The 19218-nt window shown below is 38.3% G+C and overlaps 1 protein-coding gene across 3 annotated transcripts in view; it reads right to left on the reverse strand.

Moving 5' to 3' along the window:
• Positions 1 to 19218, reverse strand: part of oxr1a (oxidation resistance 1a) — a 179707-nt gene that overhangs the window by 67928 nt on the left and 92561 nt on the right. Inside the window, exon 1 of one of the 3 annotated variants that reach the window (XM_069655582.1) lies at positions 3892 to 4208. The exons of the other annotated variants lie outside the window; for them this stretch is intronic. Coding sequence (XP_069511683.1) covers positions 3892 to 4048 — 157 coding nt within the window. The 5' untranslated portion in view covers positions 4049 to 4208. Of the gene's footprint in view, positions 1 to 3891; positions 4209 to 19218 lie in introns of those variants that run through there. 3 annotated transcript variants of the gene reach the window in all.

The raw sequence follows: 19218 nt of genomic DNA on the forward strand, positions 1-19218 counted from the left end.
GTTTTAATAATGTTACCTACTGCAGCTTTAAGACTTTTACTCAAGTAATATTAAAGTCGCTGACTTTTACTTCTACCAAAGTCATTTTCTGGTGTGATATCTGTACTTTTACTCAAGTATGGTTTTCTGGTACTTTATCCACCACTGCATGTGACGTCTTGCAGGTTTGTAATGGGAAGAGAGTGTAGACTGTAGTCCGTGAAGCGCATGCTTCATGGGTTGTTAAGTTACATTAGTCAGCAGAAAGTGTCCAGATAAGCTCAGGTTCAAGTAAAGCGGTTGTAAAAAGGGCCGTGTATTGTGTTCGCTGAACTGAGTGAATAAAGCACGGCCTGTAAAAGCCCCTGTAAACCCAAATCCACAAAATCCTTCTAACTGTGTAATTTAGGGTCTTATGTACAAACTAGTTAGCATCTTTAAAGTTTTAGAAATTAGTTTTAACCCAAACTCCAGTTATTGCCATTCTTTCTTTGTTAACTTCCCTGACGCTGGGGTTGAATTGGGCGTGGTTATGTACGATATTTATCACGTCATAAATTTCCTTGAGCCAATCAACCGCAGTTGTCCCGCCCTCACAGGTGCAATAACACTTCTCGGCTCACGATCAATCTTCCTCTCTGAGTCTGCGCTAACTCATGTCCACATACCCTGAACGTCTCTGCACATACCTGTTGTAATTACCCACCTAACGATCGCCTTTTTCCCCATCATGACTGTGTGTGCTGTCCCCGGGGCACATCTACCATTTGAGATGACAACGTGTCATTCTTTTATTTTGTAAATGCGGCGAACTTGGAGAAGCAGCGGTGTTTCCGCTACATACATTTAATGAACTGTTGCAGCGCTGCTTCAGAAGTTGTAATTAAACGACTCTTTGGAAATTTCCACTTCAAATCAACGATCGTCCATCCTTTCCTCATTGAGGAAGAGCAATGAAACAGAGAACTCGTGAAGTCTTGGCAACCAAATAAACAACAGCGGTGCCAGTTTACTTCTAACGGCAAAAGAGGGTCCGCTCCGCATCGCTGACATCGGCATACACATGCAGTTCTAATAAGCAATGTAAACAATCTAAGTGCCTCCATCAGCTGTGTGCTCAATATCAAACTTTCAGCTCACTGGCGATCTCCTTCCAGCAAGCTGCACAATTACAGCTTACGTGCTGGGAGAACTGAATTGCGAGAGAAAATATGTAACTTTTGTGACTTAATTAATCAGACTGCTGATGAAGACAGTCAACACAGCAGACAGAGAGACAGGTAGAAAAGGGGGGGGAGTAACACCACTCACTGTAAAACCACTGTAAAAACAGTCTATCTTAATAACAGAAGTAAGTTAACTTCACTCAGTCCACAAAGAAATTTAACGTAGCTCATCCCAATGAATTAGAATTAACTCAAAAATTATTCATTGTGGTACTGACTCATTCATTTTGAGTGATACTAATTTTTTGGAAGTTGTAGCAATTGATAACAGTAAGTTATATTAACTCATTTAGTCTAAATTGAGTTCATAACATTTTTTTAAATTGTAAACCCCGCCCAAGAGGACTGCTCTGATGCAGAGTAACCGTTTTTTGCCGGTTCAGGAGTTGGTCAAGTGCACAGGAGAAGAAGCTGGACTGACACAGCTTCTGCACTGGAGTAGGAGTATTTATGATTTTTACTGAAAACTTTCACCACAGGCTCTGGAGGACACCGCAACGGACACAGTGACGTTTCTGTTTTAAAAGGTAATTCTTTTTAAGTTGAGCTAAAATGTTCAAATAATCAAATAATTTTTAAATTACTTTGATACCTGCATTCTTGTTCAGGTTTAAGGCTTTTAGCTTTACTATTAAATGTTATTTTACTTGTGCTTGATATTCTGATATCGCTATCTGTGTTCTGTTGGCTAGCTAAGGTTACTGACGTTAGCCTAATTAGCTTCATTTAAGCTAATACTTATCATAGTTTAGCTGGACTAGACTTTGCTTTCAGACTTGCCCCCACCTTCTTGGATTGTGGAGGAAATGATCAAGAAATCTAATCTAATTTGGTTGATGAAAAAGGTTTTTGACATGGCCCACAGATTCAAACATGTTAATATGCTCCATATATTTATCATTCATCCATTTCTCAATGATAATTAACAATTTTGCAGGATTCTTAAGTTTGTATCACTAATCAGATATACTTTATACAAGGGGTTAATATTTAAACAGATTTTTGTTATGTTTTACATATTATAAAATATTTATTTTGGGAGCTGTGAATAATTCTTTACATTAAAATGTTTACCTTGTATGGCAAAGTGCATGTTGTAAGAGCTAAGCATTGAACTGAATAAAGTGTTTGAAAATTGTTCCAGTTGAAAATGTTTGTTTTGTGTTAATGCAACTTAAAAGGTTTAAGGCAATCAGTTTCCTCAAATGAAATGAGTCGACACAGGAGAGTTTTAAGTTGAGATAAACTACTTAACTAAGTTCATCTTACTTAATTGATTCAAATTACTATAATATATTTAAAACAAGTTTATTGAAATTATACATATAAATTAAAATAACTCACTCATTTTAAGTTCAACACTGAATAGAATGGGTACTATATACTTAATTTATTTAAGTTACCTTAACAATAAATCAAAAGTTAGGTGTACTCAATTGAAATACATTCTTATGCTTAAAATATTTGAGTTATTACACTTAAATGGTTTAAGGGAATCGGTTTCCTTAAATGGTTTGAGATTAAATAACTTGTCAGGTTTGACAGTGCTGAGACGAACCACACACAGAACTACACTAACACAGTTTATTGTCTTTCGGATTTTAGAAAAGAAAGAAAAGTCATCAGCTGACTTCGGAGCAAAAGTAGCGAGTAAGGAGAACATTCATAGAAATGTAGTGGAGTCAAAAGTACGATGTTTGGCTTTCAAATGCAGTTTTTACTCAAGTGAAGTACAGATACTTAAAAATGTACTTAAGTACAGTACTCAAATAAATTTACTTTGTTACTGTCCACCCCTGCCAAGTTGTGGTTGTGGTTGCACTGGGGAAAAAAATAAAAATAAATAAATATATATATATATATATATATATATATATATATATCAGCAAATGTTGGATTACAAGTTTGCAGCTGTCAATGTATGGATTAAAAAATCTACACATTTGTGAATATTTTTTCTGTGACTTCAAATTCAGCTCATGTGTGTGAATAATTTATACTAGATGAAAATTTGAACATACAAGCTCAGATTTTTATTCATCAAGTCTACGAGATCTCGCATTTTGCAACATAAACTTCCCTTCATATAGGCACGAGACGCAACTCGAAAATCTTCAGAAATCTGTTGGTGAATGTTTGACGAATCTGGCAACAGATGGAGAAAACAACTGCTGCTGTTAAGTAAACACAGAAACCGCTGGCTTGAGGAAACTAGGGTAGAAACCAGTAGGGCGATAGCACTGGTTTCGTTAAAAATCTATTTGTTAAATGTTTTAATATTTGGCAGTTTAGTGAGACTTATAGTAAAGAAAATAGTACAATAAAAAAAAAAAGTCCACGCTTGTATACGCTTTCAAAAGGTTCTTAACACAGTGTAGCGTTATATTGGTGTCAGATGGCTGCGGAAATCACCAAAAACTAACTTAAAAATTCAACAATAATGAAATAAGCGGCACATCATCATAAATTCTTTTTGACCGAATTCAAGGCTGACACTTCATGTATATTCCTATGTCCAACAATTGTCCAATGCGCTAAGAAATATATCCAAAAAAGACTTGAAACTTTTAAAAGAAGACATTTTAAAGGGACTTTGGCACGCCACTCTGAAGGAAAGCATGCGAGCATAGCATGCTTTCCTTCAGAGTGCAAACTATTAGCTAACTGAATTAAATGTTCAACTAACCTGTTTGGGGATGGATGGTGTAATTACCCTGTGTTGTCCTCGTATGGTGCTGTTGAATTTCTATTGTCTCCTGTTCGGGTCCAGGCCATAGTCTCTGTGCGATTGCGTCCCTGACAACTCTCGCGCCGCCGCCCGTGAAAGACAGTATGAACTCCATAACGCCAACTCACTGCTGCAAACCCGAGCGAAATAAGCTAAAAACAAAGCTGTCCAATAGTTGTAAAGCCCGCGGACACTGCTCAAACCGCAGCGTTGGCACAAATGTAACCCGTCGTGTGAAAAGTCTCACATTGTACAAAACACATTCCAAAACAGGAACTATTCAACATAGGCTACGTCAACAAGGGAAAACTCCCCCCCCGGTGGAGTTAAACTGTGCAACTTAGTTTGGCAAGCCTATTGGCAGCATTTAATATGGTGACAAATAGGTGTCCATTTCCAAATACCGTGCCCATATTTGATTTATTTTCCAACAAGCAAATGTTTTCAATAACACTGGGATTATGAAACTACCTCTCCTGCTCATTTTGCTGAGAATCTCAGTTCATAAGCCATTTGAGTCTTTTTTTTTTTTTATTCCAAAACATAAAACATTCCATGTACAATAAGGGTATAGGCAACATTTTCAGTCGAGGTTTAATTTCGTTATGTTATAATTGACTTATTCTATGATGCTGAGGTTCAAAATTTGTGTTCTCTTACATGGATTATTAGGCTATTCTGTAAGTCTACAACTAATTTGAAATGAATAATAAGTTGCAGAATCAGCATGAATGCAGACTTCTAATGGTTATCATAAATTAGATCATTGGTATGGATAATTAACTTTACAAAGTCTAGGTTAAAGTTAATTCATGAATAAAAAATGCAACCCAAGTCATCCCACATCAATTTCCAGACTGTTTCTCAGTTTATAGCCATCAAGTGTTGGGGCAAAGAAGTGGTTGTGAGAGATAAAGCATGATGGTGTTTGCAGTGTGTAAGTAATTATTGAAAAGTGAAAAAGACAGACCACAACATTGGCAGCAGATCCAGGTAGTGAACTGGAATTGCATTAGTAATTTGGGGCTGTGGAGAAGCAGGAGTCAGAAGTGCAAAGAATTATTTGGAGTTTGGTTTTAAGTGAAATGATGAAAGAAAACCTCCATTTCTGGCGCCTGTAGTAGTGGGCCTGAGGTTGATGTGGCTGTTTTAATTGAGTACATTAAAGCAGTGTGATTTTACCCTGAGCCAGGGCAATATTCAGTACTGAATGTATTCCATCTGCTGGTTGCATTGGGTAGTGCATGTTTTAATGTCCCAAGTTGAAATAGTCAAAGTTAAGATGAAAAGTAGCAGCAATGCTCGTAAATTATATAAAATAGATCATGTCACGATTAAATCAATTGCTTTAATTAACGATTTCCAATTGAATAAAAAGCATATATTACGACTTTGTAATGGATTTAAGATGACAATTTGCTGCTCCCAGGGTAATAATAATAATAATAATTCTGAGTTATTTTGGCCTGTGGAATAGCTGTACAAACATGTGAGTGGGCACACACCCAGTACCCACATATTCACACTCTTTTGCTCACTATGACAAAAATGCAGCAGAGAGTTTACCAATGCTACACTAATGCACCTACCTGCAAAGACAAACAAGCCATTCAGCATGTGGCTGTTGGCAGAGATAGCTTCAGATATTTTTTTCTGAATTTAAAAATCTCGCAAGGTAATCTTGGAGCATCTCTTGGGGTGTGGTAAAATACAGAATATGGAGCATGCATTTCCCTGTGTCTTACAAGAATTCTGCTCTATTATGCTGCAGCCTGTACAAAAAGAGAACAAGATGCCAACTAAAAAAGGCAGTGAGCTTCTTGAGGAATCAGGCTGAGTCATCCAAAAAATGGCAGCAACTGCAGGTGTTAAACAGTCCTTGTCAGAAAATCCCTCCCTGTCTGAGAATTCTTTTTTATCAGGGAATTAAAACTTTGCCTCTCACTAGCTTTCAACACTACAACAGATAAACATGTTTCCCTCTAGCAGCAGGACCCAAATATTTATGAGAGGGAAATTTGAATCACATGTTGTATGGTGCCTGTTGAGATCTAACAATGTTGAACAAAATCCCTAGATCCTCTGGAGAAAAAGGGCTGTTTAATTACTCAACACTGTGACTGCTGTCTCTCAGACATTTTTGATCATTTTCTTTTTATTTTACATGCACATATTTGACCTTATTCATCGTCTTGCAGGGAGCTACAAGGACTATACTAACAATGATGGAGTGTGGCCATCACCATGTGATATATGATACTGAACAATTATCTAAATAATAATGTAGCAGCAAAAAGTATCAAGTATGGAGCTAAACCCAGGGAGAGATTAGCGTGTTAGCTAGCGTGGGTCCGTGGTTTTAGGGGAAATAATAAGTTGCAACTACTTCTAAAACAACAGAGGTGTTTTTACATTTATGTTTATAGAAGTGTAATTAATTCTCCAAACTATAGGTTTATTGGCTCTTTGGTGTCGATGCCAAGCTTTGACAATTCATGAACGATATAATATGATTGAGGAAGTTTTTTAGGCTCAGCACCAGAGGTTGTGTTAGAATTTTGCTGTCTGTCATTTTAATTTTAATTTTCCTAATGATAACAAGACATGGCCTATTTAAGAGCATTAATAAAACAACTTTATTACAAAAAAAAAAAACATTAAATATGAAGAATGGAGAGAAAAGATGAACATACACCGACCCCGTGGTCAATTTTCATGTCAACCCCACACAAAGCATATCTTTTCTGTTTTTCCACAGTGACAGCAGAGCACACAAAAACATCATGGCCAAGTGATAGCAAGTAATAATAGCAAATGATCTTGCACCCACTGGAGCTATTGACATTATTTGTATAATTTTATTATTTTACATTTAGTCATTTATTTAATTGTTGTTATTTTCATTTAGGAAGCAATAAGAAGTCTGATACTGGAGAGCGCTACAATAATGAGTGTCTGCAGGCAGCAGTGAAGCATGGTGGAGGTTCCTTGCAAGTTTGGGGCTGCATTTCTGCAAATGGAGTTGGAGAGTTGGTCAGGATTAATGGTGTCCTCAATGCTGAGAAATACAGGCAGATACTTATCCATCATGCAATACCATCAGGGAGGCATATGATTGGCCCCAAATGTATTCTGCAGCAGGACAACGACCTCAAACATACAGCCAATGTCATGAAGAACTATCTTCAGCCTAAAGAAGAACAAGAAGTCCTGGAAGTGATGGTATGGCTCCCACAGAGCCCAGGGGCCTCTTTTATAAACGCAGCTTATGCACAAAAGAAGGCGTACGCTACTTATAAAGCAAACTTTGGGATTTATAAAAAACAAACTTGACGTGAAAATGTGCGGTCCTCCACAGCAGCTCTGACCCATGCGTATGAACGGAGACTTTTGAGACTTTTGAGACTTGGAGAATTGGCGACACTGATGGTGAGGTGGTGAACTGAAGCCAGGTAGTAAATTGATACCATTTAATGTCACTAAATAGCAAGTGTTATTGAGCGAGCCAAGTCACCATAAACATCATACCAGCAGTGTTATTTGTACTCGTCTTGTAGTGAGACGTATTCCATAAGCACCTTAAAATTTAAAAATATATAAGCAAATATTAAATGAAAGTCTGCTCATTATGTGATCAGCACTGTGTCACCTTCACAGCCCCCCCGGAGCGCAGAGGAGAGACCGTCTCCTGAATCCTCGGATGTAGAAATCCAAAAATGATTGATGATTTTGATTTTTAGCTAATGCTTTTTAGCTTTAATAAAGATGTTATGACTTAATTAACTGCACTGATCACGACTGTGCCGTCAGACACTCTGCCTTCCCCTGTCACCTCCATGGGAATATCCTCGCTACCTGCACATATGTATCGTGTAAATGTTACAAATTCATTTAGCAGACGTACATCTGAGAGTTAATATGACACGAGCATCGTTAAGATATATATATAATAAGATATATAAGTAATGAGAATAAATGAGCAAAGTCTACAAATAAAGCAGTGACTGCTCTCACAATCATCACATATCCCTTTAATCAGCCCCAAACATCGTGCAGGCCAACTTCATCATAACTCAACAAGCTTAAAAAAGGTCGTGTTCCACCGATGAAACTTCTATCAGATAATATGCAGGAGCAGACATTCAGTCATAATGCGAAGTCATTAGTGTGGTTCCGTGATTCACCGTAAACAACCTCCTGTGATCAGCCGGCTCATTTGTACGCATTTCCATTCACGAGGTGCTTTGGATTGACCATTTATGGTGTAGTGTGGGCGTGTAGAGGGCGGAATAAGAGGCTCATTCACGTGCGCACATTTTCCAGGTGGATTGTGATTTATAAAATTAAACTGGCGTAGGACGTGTGTGCGCAGCGTACTATATATAAACCAACCCCAATTGTCGTACTGTTGAGAATATTTTTCTTTGTTGTATCAGAATCAGAATCAAGTTTATTGCCAAGTAGGTTTACACATACAAGGCTGACTTGGTGTTTAGGTGCAGAACAATAAACAAGGAAGTAGAATAACAATAAGTTAAATGTATTTCTATCTTATAGGGTTATTGTATATTTACTGTGTATTTATTTTTAATGTGATATATTTTTCACTAAGATAATCTCTTAGTATCTCCATCCTCCTGTCTAAGACCTGTGTGTACTCCACACTCTATACCTCCAGTAATACTCTGTGCAGCCAGAGTTGAAAAACAGAGGAGGCATTCACTTCTATGTATGTGGCTTATTCTACTGTGCTTCTGTGTGACAGTTTGCAAGAGCTCTGCCATCCACTGAATGTCCAAAGCAATGACCCGTGTGGAGAAGATAGTGTAGTGCACTGGCCGGCTAAATCCTGTCCTCTAGCTATTTTTCCTCTTGAATTAACCGGTGCATAGCAAACGTGGCCCCAGAGCATTTACAATGCAAAGTCCTCCACATGATAATCAAAGCTAGAGGAGGGGGAGGTTAGGGGTGTCAAGGGGGTAAGGTGTGGTATAGATAAAAAGTGTGTGAGTATTTTGATGCTAGACTCTAACCATTTTGGCATGGATCTGACTTTCCCATTATTAGTCATTATCCAATCATTAGAAAAAACCTACAAGGACAAAGGGTAAAACAAAAAATTCAACTCACAGCATTAAAGCTTGCTCGCTCATTATTCTATGATGAGTAATAAATATGTATGTAAAATATAATACATACATAACGAGACAATGTTTTGACTCTGCCTTAAATAGTATCATCCCATGGCAAAAAAAAAAAAAAGTGTTGGATTTGGCCTTTCTTGAACAGTTTTAGCATGGATAATCTAATCCTCTTATTCCATGACTTACTCTTCTCTTCTTAAAACTGGTTTGCCCTCTTTTTAAACTGATCTATGGTGAAAAGTGCTGAAAATTATTGTTTAACAGATGCAAAAAGATTGCAGTCAGCACTGACCTTAGTGATGGAGATTTGGATTCCTACGAAGGTTTCACAATGAAAGCCAACATGTGTTAGTGAATGCCTTCAATGTGATGCAGCAGCTGTAGCAACTGTGCAGTTGCCATCGTCATCTACTACAGCTCTGATGAGATGAAATTAAAACAGTAATGATTACATTCTGCATCATTTTCTGTGAGTGTCCATTCTGTTAGTAGGTAATTGAATTTAGTGTGAAAATGGTAGAATATGGCGAGAAAATAAAAATGACCTAGTTCCTGAATGTAACTACACTGGACCACTAATGGAGAGAAAAATGTTTATCAAAAATGTAAAGTGTAGAAATTTAACTCAAGTTCCTCTTAAAACATATCAAACAGTGTTGCTCAGCGGGTGTTGGTTTATCAGTATGATAATATATATTTTTATTTTGAAAAAAACTTTTTTTGTTAATGACTATCCCACAAAGCAGGGGCAGTGGGTCATTGGTTCATTTTTAAAAAACAACAGATGGCTGGCTAAATCATGTCTCCTACTGGGCCAGCTCAACCCCTTCGACCTTCTTCCTTTCCTGCTCAGATCATTTGTGAATGAAATATGTCAATGCCAAATTATTCAGATATAAGAATATGCTACAAAGTTGTGTTGGAGTGCAGAGAAGTTGTGGGTCAAAAGAAACAAGACTAGGTCAAAACCTGAGCCGTATAGACAGAGAGCAATATGCTCCAAGATCCACCATTGCGATGTCCCAACTCTCTCTCTCTACGGCTGTGAAAGTACCGTAACTCACTCACTCAGTCACATACAGGCTCATGTGTAGGGCTGAGCCCGCGGTCAGCCAAAAATAAAAAAATAAAATAAGCAGTTGCCGCAAAATGTGCTAAGAGCTTGCTGCAGCACACTGCTGTAGCAAGACATTTTCTGCTTAAGCAGTATCCACTATCATTAAAGTTTAAGACTTTTACTCAAGTCATATTAGAATAGCTGACTTTTACTTCTACCAAAGTCATTTTCTGGTTCGATATCTGTACTTTTACTCAAGTATGGCTTTCAGGTACTTTATCCACCACTGGTATATGGGAAACCGAAGGACAGAGAAGTCACGAGGAAAGTGAATCTGTAGTGATTACAACAAGCCTAACCTTGGCAATTGCTTTGCAGTGAGTAACCTAGGTTTGTATAATTCCCTAATATTAGTAAAATGATAAGGTGTAAAAATACTCCACGACAAGAACAAGTCCTGCATTTAAAGCTTATACTGAAGTAGAAGTATGTTTCAATTCAGCAGTGAGCTTTTTTTGCACTAAAGAAGAAAATGTAATTATTTTTGTTCCTGTCTATAGAGTAAAAAAAAAACAATAAAACACTGACCTTGGCAACTACAAAACTCTGAGTTTTCACTTCTGGCCAAGCTGTATAACATAGCAAAATAAACCTCTGCATTTAGTGCCCTTGAAGTGAGTGTGTGTAAAGCGCTCTAGAAGTCAATCTAACATTACTCCTTTTTAAAAACAAGCAGCACACGGGCAGTTTAAAGGCACATATTTGATTCAAGGACTGCATGGGTCATCTCAGGCGAAATTTAGAAATGACAAATGTCAGACAGACGTCTAAAGGCATGAATGTAGAGTCAAATATTCAGTTATCAGGAAAACAACCTGATTTTGTGTACTTCTATCTATCAATCTTAACAACAAAGAGATGTCTGTAACATATTTTGACATAGATTGATCGCGCCATGAAAGACAAACTGGTGTTTATAAATGCTTCCTGTCCTTTGGCGTCTATAGTTCATATGAGGATACAATTTTATATTCTGTCAAAATGTCTTTCTGTTGATATATCTACCGTATAAATTGTTCATGTTTTTTCCAATGAAGATCAGGGATTTATTTTGCCAGAATTTGCAGTTGCTGTTAACAGTAAAACATTTTGATGCACTGTGGGCTCAGTGTTAATCAAAGATCTGACTGGATCATTTGTGGAGGACAGTCTAAAGATGATGTGTAGCAAAGAAAAAAAGTGGGAGGAAATAGTCTTATTTAATTTGACCGATTTTGAGTAAAACAGTGCATGTGAATAATTCTGCTCAATGGGGCGGACATTTTGGTATACACTTGAAAGCGGTAGCATGTACGTCTGATTTGTTAGGAACTTATGACATTTTTTTAATTAATATGATTGCTAAACATCTGCTTTTAGGACTTTAAGCCTTAAAAGCAAGGTGGGCTCTTGGCATAGGAATGGACCTATGTGCAAGGTTTAGTTTATTTTGGTGAATGTGAAGGCAGATTTCCTGGTAAGGAATAAACGAAGAAGAAGAAGAAGGCGCAGCCCCTAAAAAAGCCAGATACTCCAATCAGCAAGCCTAATTTTTCTTAATATGGCTAACCATCCCTGGGATATGAACTTGCTTTATACTCTCAATGTTTTTATATGCATCACATTTAATCTGGTTTTATTTCCACACAGTGGTTATTAATTAACGCAGCAGCTATTCTTGTCTGGATAAGAATGTAAAGAGAGCTCAGAGAACTCAAGTTGCCCCAGTGCTCTGTGGGGATGACTTAAGCATATTATTAACCTTTGTTCAACTGGTTTTTGAGCTCTCCCAGGTTGCTATGGAGTGTGTATGTGTCTGCATGCCCATCCACCTCTTTTGTATTTCACTGTGGATGTATTCTGTAGGTATGCTGAGTACAAGGACACATCTGAACACTGACACTCAGTACAAGCCTGTCTAAATGATGCACTCCCAGATGAAACTCTATCAGAACTACAGTTTTGTAAATATGAGGTTGTATTTGTTTTACTATGTTCTTTTTTGTTAAAGATAAAGATGTAGCGATGTTTATCTGTAATCCACTAGGTGCCAGGAGCCAGGGGGATCCGCTGTGTTTTCCTTATTCCACTAAATGCTCTTGTTGTGGATTAGCTGAATCACTTTCATGATTCTTTCTCTCCTCTTCATGAGTTTGCTGATGATTTAAGCTTAAGCTATTACATGCTTGACAAAATGTGTGAGGAAGGGATATATCACAGTTACATACTGTAGCGACTACCATGGTACAATGCCTCTTAGAGTGTAAATGGGCTATAACTGTGGCACGTATCATATTGTTCGGAAAGACCAAAGTCCAGATACATTTTATTCTTTTATCAAACAAAAGATGATCAAAAAAAAAAAAAAGATAACTAAACTATGATGATGACGGAAAATACCTAACCCACTGACCCTCTTTGTCTGCTTCCCGCCACCCAGCTGAACAGATAAAAATAATGAGAAACCCCACCCAAGTGCAACATACTGGAAACAAGTGATACTAAACAAACAATCAACACAGGTAACACAAAGGTTATGGCTCCTATTTACTGTGAAATGTTCTGCTTAAATAAAATGATGCCGAGGTGTACTATTTACCTCTACTAATTTTACACTGTAAAAATTAAGTTAATGTTAATGTAAATGTCTGTATGTCTGTAAAATGTTCTATTTATGTCAATGTGTTTACTGATTCCACTAAATGCTGTTCAGGAAATATGCTGTTATATTATTTATAATGCATGCGTGTTGTATTGCATGCATACAAGAGACACCTGAAGGAAACAAAACACTGCTTTTTGTTTACCTACAGAAACAATTCAGATGTATAAGATATCCTATTACCCAATATTATTATTGGCTGTAAAAGACAGAAAACATATTATCATTAATCACAATAATAATAATAGCAAAGCTAGATATTAATTACTTATAATGACATACATTAATCATTTATTATTTATATGTTATATCACAAACCCTCTCTGTGTATATTTAAACAGAGTATAAATATAAATAATAAAAAAGGACAGCGGCAAATATATTACAATTGGAATTTCCTCTTCCCTAAAAACAGTATTTTTTTTTCAGATTATTTAGCTTAAATCTGTGCGATACGTAAGAATGTATTATTTAGTTTTTACGTTTAGGGGCTATTTTTCCCTTTTCATAAAGTAAAAAAAATATGTGGGATTCTTTGGTCTATAATAAATGTATCTGTTTGAAGGTGAGCCCAGCCCTACTATAGAATTATTTAAATTTAACATAAAATGAAAGATGAATATCATATCACAAGAAACGTGAGGAACCGCATGGAATTTTGTTGTATATCGAATTGCACCTAATGGAATTGCACTGAGTCATTCAAAATTAATATGAATCGTATAGCAGCCCATGTATGTAATGTATCTAGACATGTATCAGATTGTCTTGAAAGGGAGAGATGCACACTCCGTGTACGTATCTTTTGAGAACAGAAGAATATGCAATGTAAAATGGAGACACAGAGAAAGGGAAAAGCCAAAGACCCTTCATTGTATTTACAGGGGCTAAGCCCCCTTTTGGTGCTCGGTGACCAGTCTCTCCCTCATTCTGTCTCTATGCCCCATTCCCCCCATACTACCCTCTTTCTCAATCACACACAATCTGCATTACACGTCTTTAACAGCATAAGTAAATAGGATATGTTCATTTGTTTGGTTTAAATTTGAATACTTTATTTTGCTTTTTCAGAGTTCTTTTAAAAATGTAAAGTGCATTTGAGTATCATGAAAAGCGCCATATAAATAAAATGTATTCTTCTTCTAACAAAATAAAGTAGCTTGATAAGACATTGAGAGACACAGGTCACTCAAAGGTCATATGGACAGCAGCCTCGGTACAGTTAAATGATACAGTGGCACCATCAATTGCTCCCATCAATTGATGCAATTGATGGGATGTTTTTTATATAATCCAGAAAGGCTGCCATGTCGTGTAAAATGTTTTACTCTTATTCCTCAGCACTAAGTTATTTTCTCAAGGGGTACACAGCTATTGATTTCAGAAAGCCACAGTCCAATCGGAAGGCAGGCATCTGACTGAATGCTAGAAATAGTCACATACCCCCTGCCAAAACCACTGAACTTAAGGGCAACACCAGATGGAAGGTAGGAATGTTCCTTCATCCAAGCCACATCTAAAGGAAAGGGAGGATAGTTGGGGTTGTATTTGTGTAGTTTATATGGGGTAATGTAGAGCCGATGCAGGAAGTTGAATTGTATCAGTTTATATCTATATATCTATATTTAAAGTAGATGTAACACTATCTCTAGACAGGCCACCCCACAGATCCACATCTAGATTTATACCCAAGTCTTTCTCCCATCTTTTTTTTATCCCATTTATGCAGTAAACCCATTGAAGTCTCTTCTTTCATCTCTATCCTTTCAATGTTGAGCCATGAAGGGGACGGGCCCTTATCAAACATCTGTACCAGGAATCTAGACTGTAATACATTTGAAAGTTAGGAAGTTTCAGCTCTCCCTCGTCCCTCGTCTCCAGTTAATTTGTCCATACTGACTCTTGGGGTCTTATCATGCCTGATAAACTATCTGGTAATTTTGTTGAGAGAGGAGAAGAATATTGATGGGACTTGGATCGGAATTTAAACATTTATAGCAATCTAGGCAGGAAATAATTTTAATAACATTAATTCTGCCCAATAGAGTAAGTGGCAAATCCATCCAGTTTCTCAAATCAGAAGATAGGGGAGCTATCTTCTGTTAACAGGCTGGCTAGGTTGAGTTTATAAAGATTGTTCAGGTAACTATCAACAAAAATACTCAAGTATTTGAAACCCAAAGGGGACCACTTTAAAGGGAACTTGTGTTTGACGCAACTATAATCGAACACAGAGGGCCCTATTTAGACAGCAGAAGACGCACAGTCTAAAGCGCATGGCGCTAAGTGATTTAGGGTGTGTCCAACGAACTTTTGCTAGTTACACGGCGCACAATCTGGGCGCAAACAGAGGCGCAACGCACAAAGAGGTTGGCTTAAGTACCTGGATTATTCATAGGCGTGTTTTCGGCATAACATGAATCAAACCAATCAGAGTTTCAGCTCTCATTCCCTTTAAGTGCCCGGTGCGCCTGTAGGCAGGCTTGTTGCTGTTATTCTTCTCATATAAACTGGACCCCGACCGGCATATTTAACTGATTTCTTTCCAGTGTGTCCTTGAACACCCAGAAAAAAAACACAGGTTACTGTACGATATGTCGAATCACGGATTGATGTTATAGCCACTGAAGCGATCCCACTGCCCAGCAGAAACGAAAATGAAAAGAGGCATGCTGTGTACGTTTACGCACGAGGCACAGCATTAATGATTTAAGTCTCCAGACGGACAGGATCTGTTTATTAAAGTTCTGCATGCTGACCATCAAAGACAGGTCGGCTTTAAATGTTAATTTACTTATTGTTGCTGCTGGATCACATGGCTGTATTCTGTCCATGCATAATGGACACTCCGCGTAATGGGACTAACTGGACAGTGTATTAATATCTGTGGGCCAGATTGTCGGTGCCACAGGGAGTTATGTTCGATTATGGTAATTCATTTACCTCCTAGTTACATGTGTGTGAGTGTGTCTCTGCTTCTGCTGTATTATAGAGAGCGCGCGTCTGAATGAGCGCACAGTATTGAGAGCTTTGTGTCGGTCTCGGTAGTTTTTGGCCCGTACACGGCTGGAGTAGGAATCTCCTGAGGTGAGACAGGTGTGTGTGGAGAAGAGCTTGTCCACGTCTTCCCGCACTTCTCAGTAGATCAGTGACAAACCAAAAGCAGTATCATGATTTAAGGAGACGAGGGAAACCGAAGCTTGCAGTCTGTCCCTTAAAGAACATGTTTTCACTGTATTTGCAAACACACCGCCTTTTCCTTATGAGTAGAAGCGTGCATCCCTGTGCGAGTGACAAGCACAGACTCGTGTTGTGAACTCTCCAATGTATGTCCATAATGGGCCCTGTAAATAGCAAACATAGATTGCGTCATAGACTGTAGACCAGGTTTTTGTTGGTCTAAGGCGCAGTAGCTTTCTGCGTCCTCAAGATAGCAACGCGCCACCTGTTTGCCTGACCACACCTCATATCAAAACCAGCACGCCCACAGGCGCTATTGGTGGCGCAAGATCCCTTGCTATTTACACAACGTGGGCGCTGGCCGTGAAAATGACAACTGCAAAAGGTGGAAGATAGCAATGACACTTGTGCTGCACGCTTTGGCGCTCTGCACTGGGTGGACAATAGGGCCCAGAAAGTGGCAGGATTTCACTTTTGTCAAGGTTAACCTTATATCCAGAAAAGGAACTGTATAGTCTTAAAAGAGTCTGCAGATAGGAAAAGGAGCGCTCAGGTTTGGTTAAATATGACAAAAATGGTGAGTATAAAAAGAGCAGGACTAGCCGGGCATCCTTGTCTGTTCCCCCTAAAATGGTGGAAAGGACTAGACATAATCCCATTAGTAATAAGCCTGTTTGATCCTGATTGACCAGCAGAGGGAGAATTGTATCTAGTCTTTTAGATAACTTTTTAGTAACCAGTTTATAATCTGTGTTTAGGCGAGAGATTGGCCTGTAGGAGGTACATAAAGGAGGCTCCTTCCCCTTCTTATGAATAGTTATAATAGTTTGGGAGAAAGAATCTAGGAAACATTTTTCCCTGGTTTTCATCTGGTAGGCAAAGCAAGTCAACCGAGGGAGAGAAACAAGTCTCTGTTTGTTGGATCTCCGTCTGATTATGAGGTATGAAAGTTGCTATAGTAGTCTTTAAAGGCATCATTATTTTCTATGGGGTTTTAGGAAATTTCATTCAAAGGTGTTTTTTATGGCATTGATTGTACGCTTGCTCTCCTCGAGTTAAGCTGCCACGCTAGTACTTTTTGGGCCTTCTCTCCAAGTTCGTAGTATTGTTGTTTTGATCTAGTTATTGCTCTCTCTACTTGGTATGTGTTGCTAGGGGCAGTGAGTTTGCTTGTTATGGTGAAAAAATGGATTTGTTCTTTATAATAATAATAATAATGCACAGAATTCTGATTGTTTAAGAAGTGTAGGGTTAAGTCCCCATCTGTATGCTCTTGTTACTTGAGACAGATAGCACCATGGGAGAATGGTCGCTTAGTAGTCTTAAAAGATATTCAGTATCTAGCACTCTATAGAATAACTGAGCAGATATCAAAAAATGATCTATACCGGTATGTGTGTCATGTGGGTGTGAATAAAATGAGTAGTCCTTGTCCTGTGGATGCATCTGTCGCCAAGCATCGTTCAAATTTAGTTCCAGTTGGGCTTCTGGTTAAGCAATCAATGGACTAGGTCCCGACTTTCGGAGCTCCTGCAACAATCTATGAAAAATCCGACTCTAGGCACCCTTTTTGTACTTTTTTGGTATAACTTTTACCCAAAGCTTTAACTTTTTCATGCTGTCCAAAATGCCTCCAAAAGTCAAAATCGGGAACACTTCATTTGCCCAACCACAGCGGCCTGCTGCGAACACTACATCCCAGCGTCGCAGTGACTCCTCTCCCTGTCCAGACAGAGCTGCCAAGCTAACACGTGTTTTTGCTCCCTCCAATAAGGCTGAGCTGCTCTCCTCTCTTCGCCACGTGACGGCGCTGATTTTCAAGACCGAGCTTCAAGTGACCTTAAACGAGAACTTGTCATCCATCAAGACGGAGCTACAGACACTGAAAACAGAATTCGGTATTTCTAGCATCCAGTCCGATGTGAGTGCTCTGAAGAATACCATAGGTGAGAGGTCACGCTAAGAGGTAAGAGGTAAGAGTTGAAAACAAGTGCGAGTTCTTGGCCTCGGCCATGGTATCAAAGCAGACGAATAAATAAAAGGTTTGGATGGTGTAGGCTTAGGATTCAGGGTTCTGTGGGCGCGTTCAAATTACACCCACCTAGTTAGCTCTGCTCGCAGAACGCTGGGTATCCATTCGGTGAAGAATTTTGACGGGGTCCCGGCCGTCGTTATCTTCCTGTAATCCCACCACACGCACATTATGGGTACATAACTGATAAGTTGTCTTTCTGCAGATGCTTAGTCAGTCATTCAAGTCCATTAGTGTCCTCTGTGTCACTTATGAGCTGTTCAGCCTCATTTACCCTTGCCCTTAGCCCTTGTGGCTTTCACTCCGTCAGTGGAAGTTTGAACTTCCGCAGATTTCGAATACATTTTCTGTGACAGAGTCTTGTTTTCCTCGTGGATTTCCCTGATGAGTGGTGGTGGATATCTCTGTTTCTAGAAAATGACAGGTTAGCGTCTTCCATAGGACAATGGTGTCCTGCTGGCACACCAAAAGCAAAAGCTATCTACATGTTAGGCGAAAAAAGAACCACTGCACCACAGCTGGCTATGCATTTGTTTTTTCTTATACATAAACTATGATGAAAAGTATAAGAAAGATTTATTATTTAAATGAATAGCACATAATGTGAAAAATTAGATAGAACCACACTATCCTAGACCCATGTTCCAAGTCAGATAGTGGGAAAAAGTAGGCAGCTAGGAGGGTCCCGGAGCATGCCCCCCTGGAGAAAATTTGACCCTCTGGCTATATAACCTATAACGCCAAGCGTATCATATTTGATTCATGAGTTTCTGAGACCTCTACATCATCCGTGTGATTTTTTTTTTCCCGTAAAAACCTAATGTATACAATCGGATACATGCAGTGCACGGGTAATCCACCAGGGGTCACTAACTCATTCACCAGAAGGCCTTCACTCAAGTTAAGGTAAGAAAAACTTTCAAATTGTTACTGAAACTTCAATAGGAATATTTACTGGATTGATGCAAAGTAAAACTAATTAATATTTCATAACTAAATTTATAGTAAAATCGTGTTGAAAATGTGTGTATCAAAAAAGATACAGCAGATATATATAGTAAATTATTTGCAGATCTTTCAGTCGTAATCTTATTGCATTTCATACATTATGCATTCAATAAAGCAAAAAATAGTCTTTTTATTATTTAACTAAACTAATTAAAGATTTAAA

The sequence above is a fragment of the Semicossyphus pulcher genome, unplaced genomic scaffold (assembly GCF_022749685.1).
Source record: "Semicossyphus pulcher isolate SPU_LCO1_2020_fin unplaced genomic scaffold, fSemPul1.0.p SCAF_9, whole genome shotgun sequence".
NCBI lineage: Eukaryota > Metazoa > Chordata > Actinopteri > Labriformes > Labridae > Semicossyphus > Semicossyphus pulcher.